The sequence below is a fragment of the Chiloscyllium plagiosum genome, chromosome 17, assembly GCF_004010195.1.
Source record: "Chiloscyllium plagiosum isolate BGI_BamShark_2017 chromosome 17, ASM401019v2, whole genome shotgun sequence".
Taxonomy (NCBI): domain Eukaryota; kingdom Metazoa; phylum Chordata; class Chondrichthyes; order Orectolobiformes; family Hemiscylliidae; genus Chiloscyllium; species Chiloscyllium plagiosum.
This window is the reverse complement of record NC_057726.1, coordinates 1,258,113-1,277,925: the sequence shown is the minus strand read 5'-3', so window position 1 is coordinate 1,277,925 and position 19,813 is coordinate 1,258,113. Positions and strand designations below refer to the sequence as shown.

Genomic DNA, 19,813 nt, shown 5'->3' with positions numbered 1-19,813 from the left:
GAAGGGTCCACCATTGTGTCGTTACATAAGTTTTTACAAAAAAAAGTGACATCTCAGTTCAGATAAAGGATAAACAAGTGTGAGGTTAGAGTCTGTCCGTATTCTAATCCTGAGTCAGACCGGTTCTAGTTCCAAACTAGGAATATATAAAATGCCACATGGATTGACAGCCAATGCAAGTTCACCCCATGGACTTCGGTGTGTGTGTGTGGGCGAGTGTGACGGTGAATATACCTGTGAGACAAATAAACCTGTCCTGTGATTTTTGACCTTGTCCAACACTGGCACCTCTCCATCAACAAAATACAGACAGAAAGACCAGCTCCACACTTCACCCACCCATGGACACGCCCACGGACCCGCCCCAACTCCGGCCCCGCCCATGGTCCCGCCCCAACTCCGGCCCCGCCCACGGCCCGGCCCCGCCCACGGCCCGGCCCCTTGCCCCGCCCCAACTCCGGCCCCGCCCACGGCCCGGCCCCAACTCCGGCCCCGCCCATGGACCCGCCCCAACTCCGGCCCCGCCCACAGCCCGGCCCGGCCCCAACTCCGGCCCCGCCCATGGACCCGCCCCAACTCCGGCCCCGCCCACAGCCCGGCCCGGCCCCAACTCCGGCCCCGCCCATGGACCCGCCCCAACTCCGGCCCCGCCCACAGCCCGGCCCGGCCCCAACTCCGGCCCCGCCCATGGACCCGCCCCAACTCCGGCCCCGCCCACAGCCCGGCCCGGCCCCAACTCCGGCCCCGCCCATGGACCCGCCCCAACTCCGGCCCCGCCCACAGCCCGGCCCGGCCCCAACTCCGGCCCCGCCCACGGCCCGGCCCCAACACCGGACCCGCCCCTTGCCCCGCCCCAACATTGGCTCCGCCCACGGCCGCGCTACAACTTCGGCCCCGCCCCATCGTCGGCCCCCTTCGTTTACGCTAACCCCCACAATGTTGACTCCGCCCCCGCGGCCCGTTCTGTTTCGACCCCGCGGACTGTGCCCCGCCCCTCCCCTGGACTATCCGGCCCCGCCCACCGATTAGACCCCGCCCCATTCCCGGTGCGTGCCCGTCACCAGTCCGTCCCTCCCCCGGACTCGGTTCCCCTCGGACTGTCTCTCCGGCTGCTGATTGCACCCGGACGTTCAGTGGCGGGTTCATTTCCGGATTGCTGGAGGCTGAGGTAAAGTGAAAGGTGAGGAGAGACCGGTTCCGGTGGAGCGGCCGAGTCCGGCTCAGTCCGGCCAGGCCGCGGCCGCTCTGCCCTTCACTCAGATCACGGGCGGACCTCCCACTCCACCATTCAACAGGCTTAAAGTCTCAATGTCACGGTCACTAACTATCGGGGGGTTGTCTCACCGTTTAACTTACCCATTCATGGATGTAATGGAACATTAGTCAAAGGGAAAATGGGTCTGGGTGGGTTACTCTTCAGAGGGTTGGGCTGAAGGGCCTGTTTCCACACTGTAGGGAATCTAATCTAATCTAATCTAATGGGCCTATATCTTTGATTGTGGGAGGAAACCCACGCACTCGCGGGGAGAATGTGCACACTCCACACAGACCGTTGGTTGAGGGTGGAATCGAACCCGGGACCCTGGCGCTGTGAGGCAGCACTGAGCCACCGTGCCGCCCGATTTGATTTACAGTGAGGTGCAAATGCAGTATGAGAAAAAGCGTTTTTTTTAACCAGTAGTTAAGGTCTGGAATATACTACCTGGAAATGTGGTGGGGCAGGATAAACTGAAGCATTCAAGAGGACACTGGATGAATATTTGGATAAAAATAATGTGTAAGGATATGGGAAAAGCAGGATTTTGGCACCAAGTCATGGTCATTTATCTTTTCACTGTACTATACCTGTAACAAGGTACATGTGACAATAATAGATCAAATCAAACTATTGACCCAGTGCAGGCAGAGAACATATCCATCCAGATGTCTTTTAAATGTAATTGTACCGACATCCACCACTTCCTCAGGAATTTCATGCCACATGCGAACCACCCTCTGTGTAAAATGTTTGCCCCTGCAATCTTTAAAATCTCTCTCCTCTCACCTTAAAAAATGTGCCCCCTAGTCTTGAAATTCCTCATTTTGGGAGAAGACAACTACCATCAGCTCTATCTATACCTCATTATTTTATAAACTTCTATCAGGTCACCTTTCAACCTCCTATGCTCCAGTGAAAAAAGTCCCAGCCTATCCAGCCTTTCTTTATAACTCAAACTTTCCAAACCCGGCAACATCCTGGTAAATCTCTTCTGAGCCCTCTCCAGCTTGATATTATCCTTCCTATAACTGGGTGACCAGAATTGGACACAGTATTCCAGAAAAGGCCTCACCAATGTCCTGTACAACTTCAACATCATGCCTCAACACCAAAGGACTGAGCAACGAAGGCAAGCTTGCCAAATGTCTTTTTAGCCATCCTGTCTATATGTGATGCAAACTTTAAAGAATTATGTACCTGCACCCTTGCATCCCTCTGTTCTACAATCCTACCCAAGGCTCTACAACTAATTGTATAAGTCCTACCCTTGTTTGTTGCATTTATTCAGATTGAACTCCATCTGCTATTTTTCGGCCCATTGACCCATTTGACCAAGATCCTTTTTTAATCTTAGAAAACCTTCTTCACTGTCTACTATGCCACCAATTTTGGTGTCGTCCACAAGCATACTAACCATGCCTTCTATATGCTCATCCAAATCATTAATGTAAAACTACAAAGAAAAAAAATCCAGAACCGATCCCCATGGAGCACCACCGGTCAAAAGCCTCCACTCTGAAAATCAACCCTCCACCATTACTCTCTGTCTCCTGTTTAGCCAATTATGTATCCAATTTTGCTGAGGGATTTAAGATTTTATAGACAGAACCTATGCTTAAATTACATTTTGCAATGATTGTATATCTTCCAATCATTGATATATTGTCAATTATTTCACATTTAGGTTTCATTTGTGGGTTAGATCTTCTGAGATTTTTTATGCATTTAGTTGTCAGTTGCTAATGTGTTGATAATGAGGCTTTCCCCTGATTTTCTCTTCACCTAAGTGAGAAATGGTCCTGAATAGGAAATCCTCTTTTTAAATCGGACTGCTTTTAGAGCCTCAAGTTTGTCAAAGTACATTCGAATGAGAACTCAACTGACACTTCCATCTTGAAGCCTAGGAGCTGGAAGTTGAGGAACAACATCTGATCCATGCCCTGAATTCCAAAAGAAGACCTAATGTGTCTCCACCCCCGCTTCCGCCCCTGAGTGGATTTAAGCTTAGACATCAGTGGTGTACTGACAGGTTCAAGTTGACTTTCTTAAATCTCCCTGTTGCCTTTTCTCTAGCAGAAAGAAGAAATCACCCAAGACAACAGAGCAGATTGCTGAGGATCGTGAAATGTACCATGTTGTCTAGTTTCCTGAGGTGTGCTGCTGGGCCAGTTATTTGCTGTGCCAATTGCTGGAGTCAGCGTAAGTGTGCTGTTCGGATTGTAAAGACCTATAAAGTCTTCAGGAAGAAGCTGAGCACTACAACATCCTTATTAATAAAAACAGAACAGGTTTTCACCAGAGCTGGAAATTTTGCAGAAAGACTTGCAATTGTGGATCATAATGGTCGTTACACATACAGAGACCTGTATCTATACAGTCTGGCCCTTTCAAGAAAGATTCGTTGTGCATTAGGATGTCTTGATGGTGACATCAAGGAGCAAAGAATTTCAATCCTGTGCCCTAATGATGTCTCGTATGTTGTTGCTCAGTGGGCATCTTGGATGTCTGGTGGGGTGGCTGTGCCCCTGGGCAAAAAGCATCCAGCTCCAGAACTCAAGTATGTTGTTCAGGATTCTCAGAGCACATTAATCATTGTGGAGAAGAATTATTTAGAGTTAATGACACCAGTCGCTGACAGTCTCGGTGTGAAGTGCCTTCAGTTACCGGGTTACGGTCAGTTCCAAGAATCTTCTGATATGGGACAGCTGGAAAAATGTGGTGCTGCCCCTGTGCCAGATGCTGGCTTTGTTGTCACAGACTGGAAAGATAGAGGAGCCATGATACTGTACACGAGTGGAACAACAGGGCGCCCGAAAGGAGTCCTCATCACCCATGGAATACTGTACCATCAGGTGACCTTCATTTGCTGTTTTCCTACTTGGTTTGTGCTGGTTACCTGGACTTATATTGACATAGGATTCACAAGTGTCACTGTTAATGCCACAGTGGGAGAGGATGACAGTGAAAACCTGAGGGTAGTGACCTGATTCAACATGGTTCCAGCTGTTACTAAGAACATTCTGAAGCCTCCGAGCACACTCCCGTGCAGAAGGAAGGCACTTTGACTTCTTAATTCAAACCCTCACTCTGCAGTCAGAAGCCACTTCTAAATGTTACATTTTTGTGTGGGTTTCCTCCGTGTCAATGAAAGGGAAATGTGGTACTCCCTACTCACTGCCATTCAGAAAATAAAATTTATTCCTACTTTTTTCCAGTCTGCTAACCAATTTTCAATCCATCTCAGTATAATATCCACAATTTTAATTTGATCTTTAATTTTATTTTATTTTACATTTTACATATTAATCTCTTATAGAATGGACTTAGTCAAAAGCCTTCTGAAAGTCCAAATAAACTACATCCACTGATTCCCTGATCAACTCTAAAAGTTATATTCTTGAAGAACTCCAGTAAATTTGTCAAACATGCTTTCCCTTTAGTAAATCCATATTGACTGATTCTGATTCTACCAGTGTTATCTAGCATCTTCCTTATTCCTAACATCAAATTCACTGGTCTATAGGTCTGCTTTCTCTCTCTCTTTTGAAATAGGTTACATTTAGCTACTCTCCAATTTGTAACAATTGCTTGAGTGTCTAAAGAATCTTGGAAGGTGACCCCCAGTCGATCTATTCTTTCTAGGGCCATTGCCTTGAGTACTCTGGGTTGTAGATTATCAGGCACTGCGATTTATCAGCCTTTGATCACATTGATTTCCCCAACACCATTCCTCTTGATTATGGCAATATTGATAAAATCTAACATAAAAATGGAATGCTAAGAAGGGATTGAAGGACAGTTAGATCCAAGAAATGGGCAGACAAATTAGCCCAAAAAAGCAGCAGGCCTGAGGATTGGGAGCAGTTTAGATTTCAGCAAAGGTAATGATGAAGAGGGGATAGTAGAGTATGAGAGTAAGCTTGCAAAATACACAACTGTCGAAGTTTCTTTGGTATGTAAGCACAAAAGACAAAAACAGTGTATGTTATAATGGGGAATTAAAACAAAATGTCTGGCCAGCTAAGTACGTACTTTAGTTCTGTCTTTACAAAGGAGGACCAGAAAGGGATGGCACGGTGGCTCAGTGGTTAGCACGGCTGCCTCACTGCCAAGGACCCATGTTCAATTCCAGTCTCAGGTGACTGTGCAAACTCCGCACAGACATTCTCCCCATGTCTCAGTGGATTTCCTCCGGGTACTCTGGTTTCCCCTCTCAGTCCAAAGATGTGTAGGTAAGGTGAATTGGTCATGCTAAATTACCCGTAGTGTTCAGGGAGGTGTTAGTTAGGGGTAAAACGCACATTAATTGGGTGGGGAAATGGGTTTGGGTGGGGTATTCTTTGGAGAAGCGGTGTGGACCTGTTGGACTGAAGGGCCTGTTTCCACACTAGGGATTCTTTCTTTCTTTTGAAATAGTAAGAGTGAGGAACTGAAGGAAATCAGTATTAGTATGGAAATAGTGTTAGTGAAATTGTTGGACTTAAGGGCATAAAAAGAGAGTAATCTTATGTGGTTCTGTTCGCCGAGCTGGAAATTTTTGTTGCAAACGTTTCGTCGCATGTACATGAGCAAAACTAATGTAGTGTACAAAATCCCATGCAAGGACTGCACAAAACACTATATAGGACAAACAGGAAGACAGCTAACGATCCGCATCCATGAACATCAACTAGCCACGAAACGACACGACCAGCTATCCCTCGTAGCCACACACGCAGACGACAAGCAACATGAACTTGACTGGGACAACACTACCATTATAGGGCAAGCCAAACAAAGAACAGCCAGGGAATTCCTAGAAGCATGGCACTCATCCACAAACTCCATCAACAAACACATCGACCTGGACCCAACATACCGGCAACTACAGCGGACAGCTGAAACTGACAACCGGAAGCGGCAGGGACAGGCCACTATAAATGCCGGAGGAAACACCACAGAAGCGCTTCACAGGAGGCTCCCAAGCACTGAGGATGTCACCTAGACAGGGGACAAAACGTTTGCAACAAAAATTTCCAGCTCGGCGAACAGAACCACAGCAACGAGCACCCGAGCTACAAGTCTTCACCCAAACTTTGAAAAGAGAGGAATCTCTTTGTGGAACATTCTGAGTTCCAGTCCTACTCTGGCCCCCACCCACAACTCTCTCTGGGCCATTGATGACATAATTGGAGCTGCTTCTGTCGCTCATTCGGAATTGGAAAAGTTAATCATTACGCTTCTGGCTTCCACCTTGCTCTCGCTTTCTCCTGGTCCATTTCTGACTTCTCCTTTCTTTGATATCTCTATTTCCATTTCTGGGATAGGCTGGCCACCAATATCAAAACGTGTGACACTGGAAGAACACAGCAGGTCAGGCAGCATCCGGGGAGCAGTAGAATCGATGTTTCAGCCATAAGCACTTCATCAGGAATGTCTTCCACTTCAACACAAGTGCTTATGCCTGAAACGTCGATTCTCCTGCTCCCCAGATGCTGCCTGACCTGCTGTGCTTTTCCGGCACCACACTTTTCGACTCTGATCTCCAGCATCTTCACTTTCTCCTGGCCACCAATATCCACTACAAAACCCATGCACACTCATAATTACCTTGAATATACATCCTCTAACCCTGCTTACAATAAAGACTCTATTCTATTTTCCCAGTTTCTCTGTCTCCATTGCACTGATGATGCCAACTCCAACAAGGGGGCCTCTGGAAGGTCCACCTCCTTTCTCAGTTGAAGATTCCCCACCATCATGGTTGACAAGACCATCTCCCACACTTCAGCCCTCACCCCCTCTCTCTCCTCCCTGAACAGCAATAGGCTCCCTTTGTCCTCACCTACCATCCCACCAGCATCTGCATCCAAAGGAATAATTAGCTGCCATTTCCGTCACCTCCAACCGGATCCCACCACTAGACACACATTTGCCTCTCCTTCATTGTCAGCCTTCCGCAGGGACTGTTCTCTCTGCGAGTGGAGGTTCACTCCTCCACTCTCATTACCTCTCCACACCCCCACAACACCTTGCAATGGCAGGAGGTGTAATGCCTATGTGTTTACTTCCTCGTGTCTCAGTATCCAAGGCACCTTCCAGGTGCATCAGCACTATACCTGCAGTTCACTCAATCAAGTCTATTATATTCACCACTTACAGTGTGGTCTCCTCAATACTGGGGAAATGAAACACCAGTTGGGTGACCACTTTGCAAAACACTCACATTCTCTCCAGAAAAATGACCCTGAGTTTCCACTTCAACACACCATCATGTTCCTTGGCCAACATCTCTGCTTCAGGCTAGCTGCAGTGCTGGAGCAAAGTTCAGGGCAAACTGGAAGAACAGCATCTCATTTTCTGCTTGGAAACCTTGTAACCTTCTGGACTCAATACTGAATTCAGGAATTTTAAGGCTTAAGCACCTTCTTACATGTCCTTGCCCCAACCCGCCCATTTTGTGCACCACATAGGCTGATACTTCAAACAACCTATTGTGAGCCATTAATCTTCTCCATTAGTGGCTGTTCATTCTCCCAGGCTGATCTTTACCTGTTCCTTTGACTGTCCAACTGATTTTCTCTCTCTGGGCTCCTTTCCTAGCTACAGTCAGCTCTGAAGAAGAGTCACTGGACCTGAAATGTTTTCTGTCCACAGGTGCTGCCAGACCTGTTGAGTTTTTCCATCACTTCTTGTTTTTGTCTCTGATTTCCAGTATCTGCAGTTCTTTGGGGTTCAGTTTAGGTTATAGCAACTGGTGGGAGGGAATACGAGCTGTCCTTCCAAGTTCTGGTGTCTCTCCTGCACGGATTTGGCTCCTGGGCAGATGAACAATCAGAGTTCTGTCTTGCTTGTGATTCCTGCTCTTCACTGTTGGTCCTGAATGGTTTGTGCAATCAGCAGTGTGTCTCCCGGCAGCACCTGCACTGTACACACCCACGGTACTGAGATGTTTGAGACATCCTTTACCACAACTTGAAGAAAGCAACAATGTAAACACTACTCACTTGTTTTTAAAAATGGGGCAACTCCTTCCACAGTGGTTTAAAACAGCCATTTTTCTGCCTTTGTCCACAATCTAAAAAGAAAAAAATTAAAAGTTGTGATCTTTTCTGAGCATGTACTGGGAAACTGTACACATGTGCATGTGGGTTGGTATTGCAGAGATGTGTACGTGATCCAGTACCGTGGGATATATACTCAAGTGACGGATTGCATGAGAGCTGGTAAACTCGCTCGTGTCAAAGAAACTGTGTACGTGAGGTGCTGCTGTGAAGATTGAAAACAGATTTTTGCACATGTATGACTGTATGCATGTGTTGAGGTAACCCACACGATGTGCATACTGGATGAGAAGAAATTATCTCCAATTAAGCAAACTAAAACATTGTTTTCAGTCTCTGATTCAAACTCTGCTCGCAAACTGACTCCATCTCACTACCCAACAGTAGTCTGACATTAAGCCAGTCTTTTTGAAACCTTGGTGTGACATTGGTTACGAAGGTGAACATCTGAACCCTTGTTTGAACCATTCCAAAGACCACCAGATCTGCCTTCATTATGTTGTTTGACTTTGATTTGATGAGCTGGTGTTGGACTAGGGTGGACAATGTTAAAAATAACACACCGGGTTACAGGCCAGCAGGTTTATTTGGAAGCACTAGCTTTCAAAGCGCTGCTCCTTCATCAGGTGGTTGTGGAGAATAAGATCGTAAGTCACAGAATTTATAGCAAAAGGGTTACATGGAGCTGTCGTGATATATTAAACAAATTTAGAGTTAATTTCTGCTATCCATATCTTAATTACCAGAAGATCCCATTCCTTTATCACCCCCGTAAAGATAAGTTCACCAAAGTCCTCCGAGGCCATAGGCTACTCTCTCATTAGAGGGAACCAACTGAAGGTTGACACCCTGAAGGTTGCCACATTGATGTACATTGTTCCCAATCAAACAACGTTGTTGAAAACAGGGGTTAGGAAATAAAAGAGTAAGCAATAGGTGCACACACAGCCCAGAGAGTCAGCAAGACAGTTAGACAGACAAGGGGATGGAGAATGGCAAGTTAGGGAGAAAGTAAAGCTGATAATAGGGACCATTGCTGTGAGAAATCTGTTGCTGGCCGAGTCTTATTTTGTACATAGACTCCCAGAGTCAAGCTGTCGACAAACACTTTCTCCCCAAGCATGAACAAAGCAACAGTGTAAACACCATGCACAGATTTCAGTAACTTACTTTCTCAAAGTACAGCAATTCCTTCTTCAGTCCTTTGCTGTAAAATAATCCTTTTCCCAGTTCAGTCCTCCACCAAAAACAAAGAAAAACAAAATGAAATCTAGAATTACAAACAGCTAGTTTAACAGTCACTGTTAAACTAGCTGTTTGTAATTCTAGATTTCATTAAATTCATATTATACCATCTGCCATGGTGGATTCAAACCCACATCATCAGAGAATTAAGCTGGCCTCTGGATTGCTAGCCCAGTGGTATTACCATTATTGGTTCACTAATATCAGGGAAGGATTTCAACCACCCTTACCTAGTTCCAGATTGTGAAAATGTGATGGACTCTTAACTACCCTCTGAAACACCTCAGGAAGTCATTCAGTTCAGGGACAGTTGGGGATGGATGGCAAATGTTGGCCTTGCCAGAGGCACACTCACCTTATGCATGAATTTTTAAAAATCTGATCCTCTAACTCTGGCCTCCTGTGCCAGTTATAATCACATCACCATCGGTGGCCTTGTGTTCACTTTAGAGAAGAAGATTAGACTCCCTACAGTGTGGAAACAGGCCCTTCGGCCCAACAAGTCCACACCGACCCTCCGAAGAGTAACCCACCCAGACCCATTTCCTTCTGACTAATGCACCTAACACTATGGGCAAATTAGCATGGCCAACCTGACCTACACATCTTTGGACTTGTCTCACTGCAAGTTCTATAATTCCCTGCCTACACTTCTCCATCTCTGTACCTTGTCATCTTCTTGATCAAGCTTTTGGTCATCTAACCCTGTAAAGAGTGTACATTTTGTTTTTCTTTGTTTTTGGTGGAGGACTGAACTGGGAAAAGGATTATTTTATAGCAAAGGACTGAAGAAGGAATTGCTGTACTTTGAGAAAGTAAGTTACTGAAATCTGTGCATGGTGTTTATACTGTTGCTTTGTTCATGCTTGGGGAGAAAGTGTTTGTCAACGGCTTGACTCTGGGAGTCTATGTACAAAATAAGACTCGGCCAGCAACAGATATCTCACAGCAATGGTCCCTATTATCAGCTTTACTTTCTCCCTAACTTGCCATTCTCCATCCCCTTGTCTGTCTAACTGCCTTGCTGACTCTCTGGGCTCTGTGTGCACCTATTGCTTACTCTTTTATTTCCTAACCCCTGTTTTCAACATATATACCACTCTTCCTATCTATTACTAGTTCTGATGATGCATCACTGCGCTTGAAACAGTGACTCTGCTTTCTTTCCACAGATGCTGCCAGGCTTGCTGAGTTTCTCTGGCAATTTTTGTTTTTATTTCCGGTATCTCCTCATGAGGTTTTGTGTTATACTAGTTTTTATAACACTCCTTGGAATGACCTTGGGACATTTCATGATAATAAAGCTGCTATATAAATATAAGTTGTTGTTACGTTGCTCTGGAGTGCTAACAGTATCAATCTGCAGATTACCAGCCTTGTGAAACAATGGGAATGGAGCAAGGATGATGTTATTCTCCATGTCTTACCGCTACATCACCTCCATGGAATTCTCAATAAACTGCTATGCCCTCTCTGGGTGGGCGCGACCTGTGTGATGCTGCCAGAATTCAGTGCCCAGCAGGTAAGTTAGGAACAGCATCAGCACAATTCTAAAAGAGTCAAGTGTAGTATACGTTTGTTGAAAAGATTTTATCATTTGATTCACTAATGGTTAAAAAGAAACCAATTGTTTTACTAAATTACTTCCTTGAATCATGACCCCCAGCTACCTTAAACTCTCAAACTGTGCAATGCATGTTATACAATATTTGGAGCGTGGGTTCAGTTTGTATATCTGGCTAAAGGTTGGGGATTGAAATTGATGTTTTTCTGTTTGTCTCAGTTACTGTCTGGAATTAAGAAAAATAAGGTTCAGCCTGTCCAGGATTAAGGAAAACGGGGTTCAACCTGTCCGGGATTAAGGAAAACAGGGTTCAGCCTGTCCGGGATTAAGGAAAACAGGGTTCAGCCTGTCCTAAATTAAGGGGAAGGAGGGTCAGCCTGTCCGGGATTAAGGAAAACAGGGTTCAGCCTGTCCTAAATTAAGGGGAAGGAGGGTCAGCCTGTCCGGGATTAATGAAAACAGGGTTCAGCCTGTCCTAAATTAAGGGGAAGGAGGGTCAGCCTGTCCGGGATTAAGGGGAAGAAGGGTCAGCCTCCTTTTTGACTGATGACTAAAATGTTTGACTGCCTCTCAGGATAATTTTAATCTTTGTGTGCTTGGGTTGCATTGTCAGCCAGCTATCCTTGTCAATATTGGCTAGGAGTTGTAGCATTACAGATAAAAACTACAAATTAGTCTATAAGCATGACCCAGAATCTCCACTGCTCACCACTTTGCTCTTAATGCTTACCTTTCTGTTCCTGGCTGCTGCACTTCTCCAGTGAGGCTGTGCAACAGCAGCTCATCTTCTGATCAGGCCTCTTACAGTTTGCTGGATTCAACTTTCAGACCTGTTTCATAAGATCATAAGAAATAGGAAAGGGAGTAGGCCATTTGGTCTCTCACGCCTGCTGCACCATTTGATAGGATGATGGCTGATCTGACGTTTCTCACATCCACTTTCCTGCCCTTTCACTGTAACTCTTGATTCCCCTCATGATCAAAAAATCTTTCTATCTCAGCATTAAATATACACAAGGACTTTTCACCGACAGCTGTCTGAGGCAAGGACTTCCAAAGACTTTCAATCATTTAAGAGAAGAAAATCCTCCTGAACTCATCCTTAAATTGGCATCCCTTAATTCTGAATTTATGCCCTCCTGTCCTAGACTCTCCGATGAGGGGTTCCCCCACCGTCTCTTTCTTGGCCAGCTGCTAGTCTGAAAGTACGTTTTCAGGTTTTTGCCTCCAGGTAGAAGTGTTCATTTCCCACATTCACACCCCTTTGTTCCATGCCATCTTTATCATTGAATCTAACAAGGATGCCATTACATTGGAGGCAGCTTAGAGAAGGCTCACTGGATTAATTACAGAATTGAAAGACTAGTTTTATGTCGAGAGATTGAGCAGTTAAGGCCTATATTTGTGAGGGTTTAGAAGAATGAAAGGAGGTATATAAGATGAAAAGGAGACTAATAACCTAGACATAGAGTAGATGTTCCCCTTGAAGGGCACTGTAGAAGGAGAGGTCATAGTTTTAGGCTGAGAGGCAGCAGATCTAAAACATGCTGAGAGTTTTATTCCTCTCAAAGAGTTGTGAATCTGTGGAATTCACTCCAGAAGAATACGGTAAATAGCGAGTTTTGAGAAGATTTGTCGCTCAGGTTGAAGTTCTGGATGTAGGTTTGCTCACTGAGTTGGAAGGTTCATTTCCAAACGTTTCGACACCCTACTAGGTAACATCTTCAGTGGGCCTCCAGGTGAAGCACTGTACATGATTCCTGATTTCTATTTATATGTTTGGGTTTCCTTGGGTTGGTGATGTCATTTCCTGTTCCTTTTCTCAGGGCTGGTAGATGGGGTCTAACTCGATGTGTTTGTTGATAGCGTTCCCATTGGAATGCCATGCTTCTAGGAATTCTCATGTGTGTCTCTGTTTGGCTTGTCCTAGGATGGATGTGTTGTCCCAGTCAAAGTAGTGTCCTTCCTCATCCGTATGTAAGAATACTAGTGAGAGAGGGTCATGACTTTTTGTGGCTAGTTGATGTATCCTGGTGGCTAGTTTTCTGTCTGTTTGTCCAATGTAGTGTTTGTTACAGTCCTTGTACGGTATTTTGTAAATTACATTCGATTTGCTTGTTGTCTGTATGGGGTCTTTCAAATTCATTAGCTGCTGTTTTAGTGTGTTGGTGGGTTTGTGGGCTACTGTGATGCCAAGAGGTCTGAGTAGTCTGGCAGTCATTTCCAAGATGTCTTTGGCTAGGGTTTCTGGATGTGTTTTGTCTGCTTGTTTGGGTTTGTTGCTGAGAAATCGGGTACCCATTCTTTCTGAATATACGGTACAGGTGATTTTCCTCTGCTCTTATGCACAAGAATTCCTAGAAACATGGCATTCCTACCGGAACTCTATCAACAAACACATCGAGTTAGACCCCATCAACTCCCCTCTGACAAAAAGAACAAGAAAAGACATCACCAACCCAAAGAAGCCCAAACATATGAATGAGAAATCAGGAATCATTTATAGTGTTTCGCCTGGAGGCCCACTGAAGATGTTACCTAGTAGGGTGACGAAACGTCTGGAAATGAGCCTTCCAGCTCAGCGAGCAAACCTACATCCAGTACAGTAAATGCCTGGACACTGAATAAATTTAAGGAGGAGACATATTTTTAATAAGTAATGGGTTGAAGGGTTAAGGAGAGCAGGCAGGAAAATGGAGTTGAGGCCAAGGTGAGATCAACCCTGATCATATCAACTGGAGCAGGCTCAAGGGGCTGAATGGCCTCCTGCTCCATGTTCTTATGGGATTATCTGAATCTCTCCTATTCTGTCCTGTCCCTGACATTCTCCATGCTGCCAGACCTGCTAAGTCTTCCAACAATTTTTTTGTTGGCAACAGCACAGTCTGTGAACAAAGCAAGCACAGTCAGAACACAGGGCCTTGGCTTTTGACTGGAATTACTAATAGTGAGGGATAGAGTAGGGTGAGAGAATGTGGCTGGACTCCATGCATTGAGGCTGTGTCATGGTTGATGCACATTATTTAAAGACAGTGGGGTGATTGACAGGAAGGGGAAGCAATACAATCGAGAATGATGTATATTGACACTGCAAGTGTCTGAGACGCACTCGGGAATCTGTTTATTAATTGAATCGCTAAGCAGATTCTGGCCCTGGACTTTCTAGCAGTTTCTCCTAAGTCCCGAAAATGTCTGGCAGATACTTCAAGAGGAAGGAAAATGGAAAAACAAAGTTGAACAATCCTCTGTACCTTGGTGGGTTTGTGTTGACTGTTGTAGGCTATTACCTTGTCTCCCCTGTGATTGTTCTGTATTAAAATACAAATTTACAATGTGTGAGGTAAAAGAGTATTAAGGAGTTGGAACTGAGATAATTTGAACACCTGGTGCAAATTTGAATTTCTACAGCTTGAGTGCTGTCTGACCTTGACATTGAAATGAAGAGCGTGGTGCTGGAAAAGCATGGCCAGTCAGGCAGCATCCGAGGAACAGGAATATGATGAAGAGCTTATGCCCGAGATGTCGACTCTCCTGCCCCTCAGATGTTGCCTGACCGGCTGTGCTTTTCCAGCACCACACTCTCAACTCTGATCTCCAGCATCTGCAGCACTCACTTTCTCTGAATTGAAATGAAGGTCTTCAACTCAATCATTCTGCTTCTTATCATACACCAATAAATCCAAGTCAGGACATTTAAAAGGACTAGCCTTTATCAGATCTCTTGGATACTCTTGGTGTTACCATGCAAGGATAAATAAAATAAACTGCTAATTTAAGCAATAATGATATTGTTGTTATGTAAATGAAAGTGATGCATATGCACATAGTAAAATCCACAAACAACAATGACATGAATGGCAATTTAATCCATTTTAGATGGCATTGTGCAATTGCAAAATGTTAAGCAGGGCACTGGGAAAGCTGCTGTGTTCCCTTTCGAACAGGACGATGGGTATTCCAATGTGTAAACAAACTGTTCAATCAACAAGTTGGGCCTTGGTTCAATGACATGCTGAAGAGCAGCACTTCCTCAGTAGATCTCCTGCAATACTGTAATGCTCCCATTAGAACTGATTTTCTGTTACTGCAGGACTCCCTCAATAACTACCCCTCCAACAGTGTGGCACTCATTTATTACTGCCCCTCTGACACTGCAGTGCTCCCTGAGTACTAATCTTTCCACAGTGCAATGCATCCCTCCGTTCTGACCTTCCAATAGTGCAGCCCTCCCTTGGCTCTGCTCCTCCGATAGGTTTGCTTAGCCTTTGCCCAGCTGTTGAGTGTAAGTATTTTTTAACTTTTATTTTGTTGCATAGTTTTCGGATTAGTTCATTTGAAGCATATGCATGTCCTGTGTTTTTCTGTGATGCAACAAAGGCTGATTGTGGTGCTCATTGCTGAAAGTGCAACATGGTTGACATATTCCTCTCCACATCCTAAAGTCTAACTGAATGCCAGGGCAGCCGAAGTAGGAAGGAGTCGCTTCATGGTGTTGTTGGTGTTACCATGGAAGGATAAATGAAATAAAACTTACAAATGAGTCCTGTTTCTCATCTAGTAATTTTCTTTTGAGGTTTGGGAGTACCTGCTGAAAACTAATTGCCCAGAAGTTCCTCGGGTCAACATGTTCATGGCAGTGCCTACTATATATGTCAAACTCATTGAATACCATGCCAAGTACTTCCGACAGAGCCATGTAAAGGACTTTATACACAGTATGTGCCAGAGCAACATCAGGTAAGAGAGTAACCTCAGTCACCAGAAGTAGGACTTGAATTATACACAAATTAGGACTTTCCTCTTGCATTTGACCTCCCAAAGTGCATCACCTCACACTTATCTAGATTAATCTGCATCTGAGATTTCTCCGCCCAACATTTTCACCCAATTCATTTCTAAAAATTACAAGCAGAAGCCTCAGCACTGATCCTTATGGAACACCACTGGTTGCAGAACTCCAGTCTGAAAAACATTCTCCACAACTACTGTCTGTCTTTGATGAACAAGCCAATTTTGTGTCCAGTTTACCAACTCATTATGGATCCCATGCAACTTAATTTTTTGAACGGGCCTACCATGAGGGACCTTGTCATGTGCTTCAATAAATTCCATGCAGACAATATCCACTGCCTTACATAGAACACAGAAAAGTGCAGCACAGTACAGTACAGGCCCTTCGGCTAATGATGTTGTGCCCAGCATTTATCTTAATCTAAGGTCACTCTAACCTACACAGCTCTCAATTTATTGCTGTCCATGTGTTTGTCCAGCAGACACTTAAATGTCCCTAATGTCTCTGACTCTATTACCACCACTGGCAGTACATTCCATGCACCCACCATCTCTGCGTTAAGACCCCACCTCTGACATTTCCCCTGTATCTTAAAATTATGACCCTTCGTGTCAGCCATTTCTGCCCTGGGGAAAAGTCTCTGGCTATCCACTGTATATATGCCTCTCATTACCTTGTACACCTCTATCAAGTAATCTTTCTTTCTTCCTTCTCTCCAGTGTGAAAAGCCTGAGCTCAGTCAGCCTGTCTTCATAAGACATGCCCTCCAATCCAGGCAGCATCCTGGTAAATTTCCTCTGCATCCTCTCTGAAGCATTCACATCCTTCCTATAATGATGCAACCAGAACTGGACACAATATTTCAAGTGTGGTCTAATCAGGGTTTTACAGAGCTGCAACAAGATCTCACGACTCTTAAACTCAGTCCCCCTGTTGATGAAAGCCAAAACACCATATGCCTTCTTAATAGCCCTATTAACTTAGGTGGCAACTTTGAGGGATCTATGTACATGGACCCAAGATCCCGCTGTTCCTCCACACTGCCAAGAATCCTATCTTTAAACCTGTATTCAGCATTCAAATTTGACCTTCCAAAATAAATCACTTTGCATTTATCCAGGTTGAACTCCATCTGCATCCTGTTAATGTCTCGTTGGAGCCTGCAACAGGCCTCGACACTATCTACAACACCACCGATCTTGGTGTCATCGGCAAATTTACAAACCCACCCTTTCACTTCTTCATCCAAGTCACTTATAAAATCTACAAAGAGCAGAGGCCCAAGAACAGAGCCCTGTGGGACACCACTGGTCACCGACTTCCAGGTGGAATACTTTCCATCCACGACCACTTGCTGTCTTCTTTCGGCCAGCCAATTCAGACAGCCAAATTCCCCTGTACCCCATACCTCCTAACTTTCTGAATGAGCCTACCATCTACTGAAATCCATCTACACCACATCCTTGACCTTCATCAATTTGTTTTGTCACATCCTCAAAGAACTCAGTAAGGCTTGTGAGGCATGACCTGCCCCTCACAAAGCCATGCCTACTGTCCTTACCCTCATCAATCGTCTTTATGACTTCCTCAAAAAAACTCAATCAAATTTGAGAGTATTGTCCTCCACTGGATAAGGATATGCTGACTCTTCCTAATAAGCCCATTCTTTTCCAAATGCAAGTAAATCCTGCTTCTAAGAATTTTCTCCAATAATTTCCCTACTACTGACATAAGGCTCACAAGCCTGACATTTCCTGGATTATCCCTGTTGCCTTCCTTAAACAAAGGAGCAATATTGGCTACTATCTAGTCTTCTGGGACCTTGCCTGTGGCCACAGTGGATACACTGATCTCTGTCAAAGCCTCAGCAATTTCCTCCCTTGCCTCTCTCATATCCTGGGACAGATCCCAACAGGTCCTATGGATTTGTCTACCTTAATGCTTTCAATCGCCCAACACCACTAACATTCCCTAGAATATCAACATTCACTGGAATATCAACATACCCCAGTGTAATTTTACCATTCTCCACGTCCTTCTACTTAGTGAAAACTGATGCAAAGTACTCATTAAGGCCCTTGATGTGCTGCAAGGATCACTGATGATTCTACTGCTTTTTGTCATTTATGCAAATGACTTGGATGTGAATATGGGTGAGATGGTTAGTAAGTTTGCAGATGACACCAAAATTGGTGGTGTAGTGGACAGTGAAGAAAGTTACCTCAGACTACAATGGGATCTTGATCAAGTGGGTTGATGGGCTGAGAAATGGCAGATGGAGTCTATTTTAGATAAATATGAGGGGTTGCATTTTGGTAAAGCCAAATCAGGGCAGGACTTACACAGTTGACGGTAGAACCCTGGGGAGCGTTGCTGAACAAAGAGACTTTGGGGTACAGGTGCATAGTTCCTTGAAGGTGGAGTCACAGGTAGATAGGGTACAGGACAGTAGGTGAAGAGGACAGTAGGCACACCTGCTTTTATTGGTCAGTGCATTGAGTTAGTGGCAGAAAGCTAAGTGGCAAAAGAATTAGAGGAGATGTGAGGAAAACCATTCTTGCACACAAGGCAATGGGTGTCTGAAATTCACTGCCTGAGTTGCTGGTGGAGGTAAAGACCCTAAAGTACCTGGATCTGAACCTTGAGTCTGTAAGCTTCAGGGCTGTGGGCTGTGTGCAGGGAGATGGGACTGGAAGGAGCAGGGTGTCTTTGAGTCAGCATGAACAAGGTGGGCTGAATGGCCGCCTTCTGTGCTGTATCATTTCTAAGGTTACTCATGAATGCTGATGTTTGTCTTAGGTTCAAGTTTGCATAATTTAAGATTTTTTGACATTGCGATTCAAGCTTGGAATCCTGCTGTCATTTTACTATTGGTGTTTCCATGTATTCTATTCAAATGTTTATCTTCTTATACTTGTGATTATAATATATCTGTCTCACTATTAAGTGCATTTCCAAATATCATGCAAATTTGGACATTATGGTCTTTATACCACTATGTCTAATTAATTAATGTCGATCACAAATAGTAATGGACCTGTTACTGGATCTTGCCAAGCTCCGCCACATACCTCCATCTGGTCTGAGACGCAGACATTCGTCACAATTCTCTCTTTCTGCCCCAAAGCCAATTTTATTTTTATGCTGTTTCTGTCCCTTTTACCTCCTGACTGTCAATCATATCACATCATGAGATGTTGCTGTCTGATCACTGTTTGTTTGCTGTATATGTATCTTTTTAGGTTAATGGTTTCAGGATCTGCTGCTCTTCCTGAACCAATACGGAAGAAATGGAAAGAAATCAGTGGCCACACATTGTTAGAGCGATATGGAATGACTGAAGTAGGAATGGTTCTGTCCAATCCAGTTCATGGAGTCCGTGTGCCAGGTAAGCCCAATGCAATGCATTGAAAAGTGGTGAGCACACAAGTGCCTGTGATGTGACTAATTCCCAGGTAACATTCCCCCATTTGTTTTGGTTGTAGATGGGTACCCCAAAAGGATTCTGGGTAATCCAAGATGGAGGACAGGAAAAATTTCTGACTGTAAGAGCTGCTCCTTTTTTTTTGAGATATTTTAGGTGCTGGAGGTGATTTCCTCGAATTCCAGGATCTGCAATTACTGTTTTATATGCTGTTGCATTGTTTTGGAAGTTTGAGAAAAAAAAGTCAAAACAACAGCAGTTTTAAAAGGGAGAAGAACAGACAAAGGAAGCACATGGTGAGGACAGTGCAGGAGAGAGAGAACCTGCACAGTTCCTGCTTTTGCTGTTTTTGAATTCATGTGCCGCTGGACATTGCAGTGCATCTGGGAAATTTAACAAACAGTGAATTTCACAACTAATCTTGGGCGAAGTTCACAGCACAGAATCAGATAAATTAATCGTTGTTTTAAGTCTATCCAAGAGAAAG

At 44.6% G+C, this 19,813-nt stretch overlaps 1 protein-coding gene across 8 annotated transcripts in view; it reads left to right on the top strand.

Annotated features, from left to right (window-relative positions):
- Positions 1-1,078: 1,078 nt before the first annotated feature.
- acsf3 (acyl-CoA synthetase family member 3) overlaps positions 1,079-19,813 on the top strand; it is a 71,828-nt gene continuing 53,093 nt past the window's right edge. For 2 of the 8 annotated variants that reach the window (XM_043706478.1, XM_043706484.1), the window contains exons 1-5: positions 1,086-1,240; positions 3,327-4,110; positions 10,913-11,068; positions 15,684-15,847; positions 19,145-19,290. In XM_043706478.1, coding sequence (XP_043562413.1) covers positions 3,391-4,110; positions 10,913-11,068; positions 15,684-15,847; positions 19,145-19,290 — 1,186 coding nt within the window. In that variant the 5' untranslated portion in view covers positions 1,086-1,240; positions 3,327-3,390. Of the gene's footprint in view, positions 1,317-2,336; positions 2,388-3,326; positions 4,111-10,912; positions 11,069-15,683; positions 15,848-19,144; positions 19,291-19,813 lie in introns of those variants that run through there. The other 6 variants (XM_043706479.1, XM_043706480.1, XR_006314063.1 and 3 more) reach the window with 6 other exon arrangements.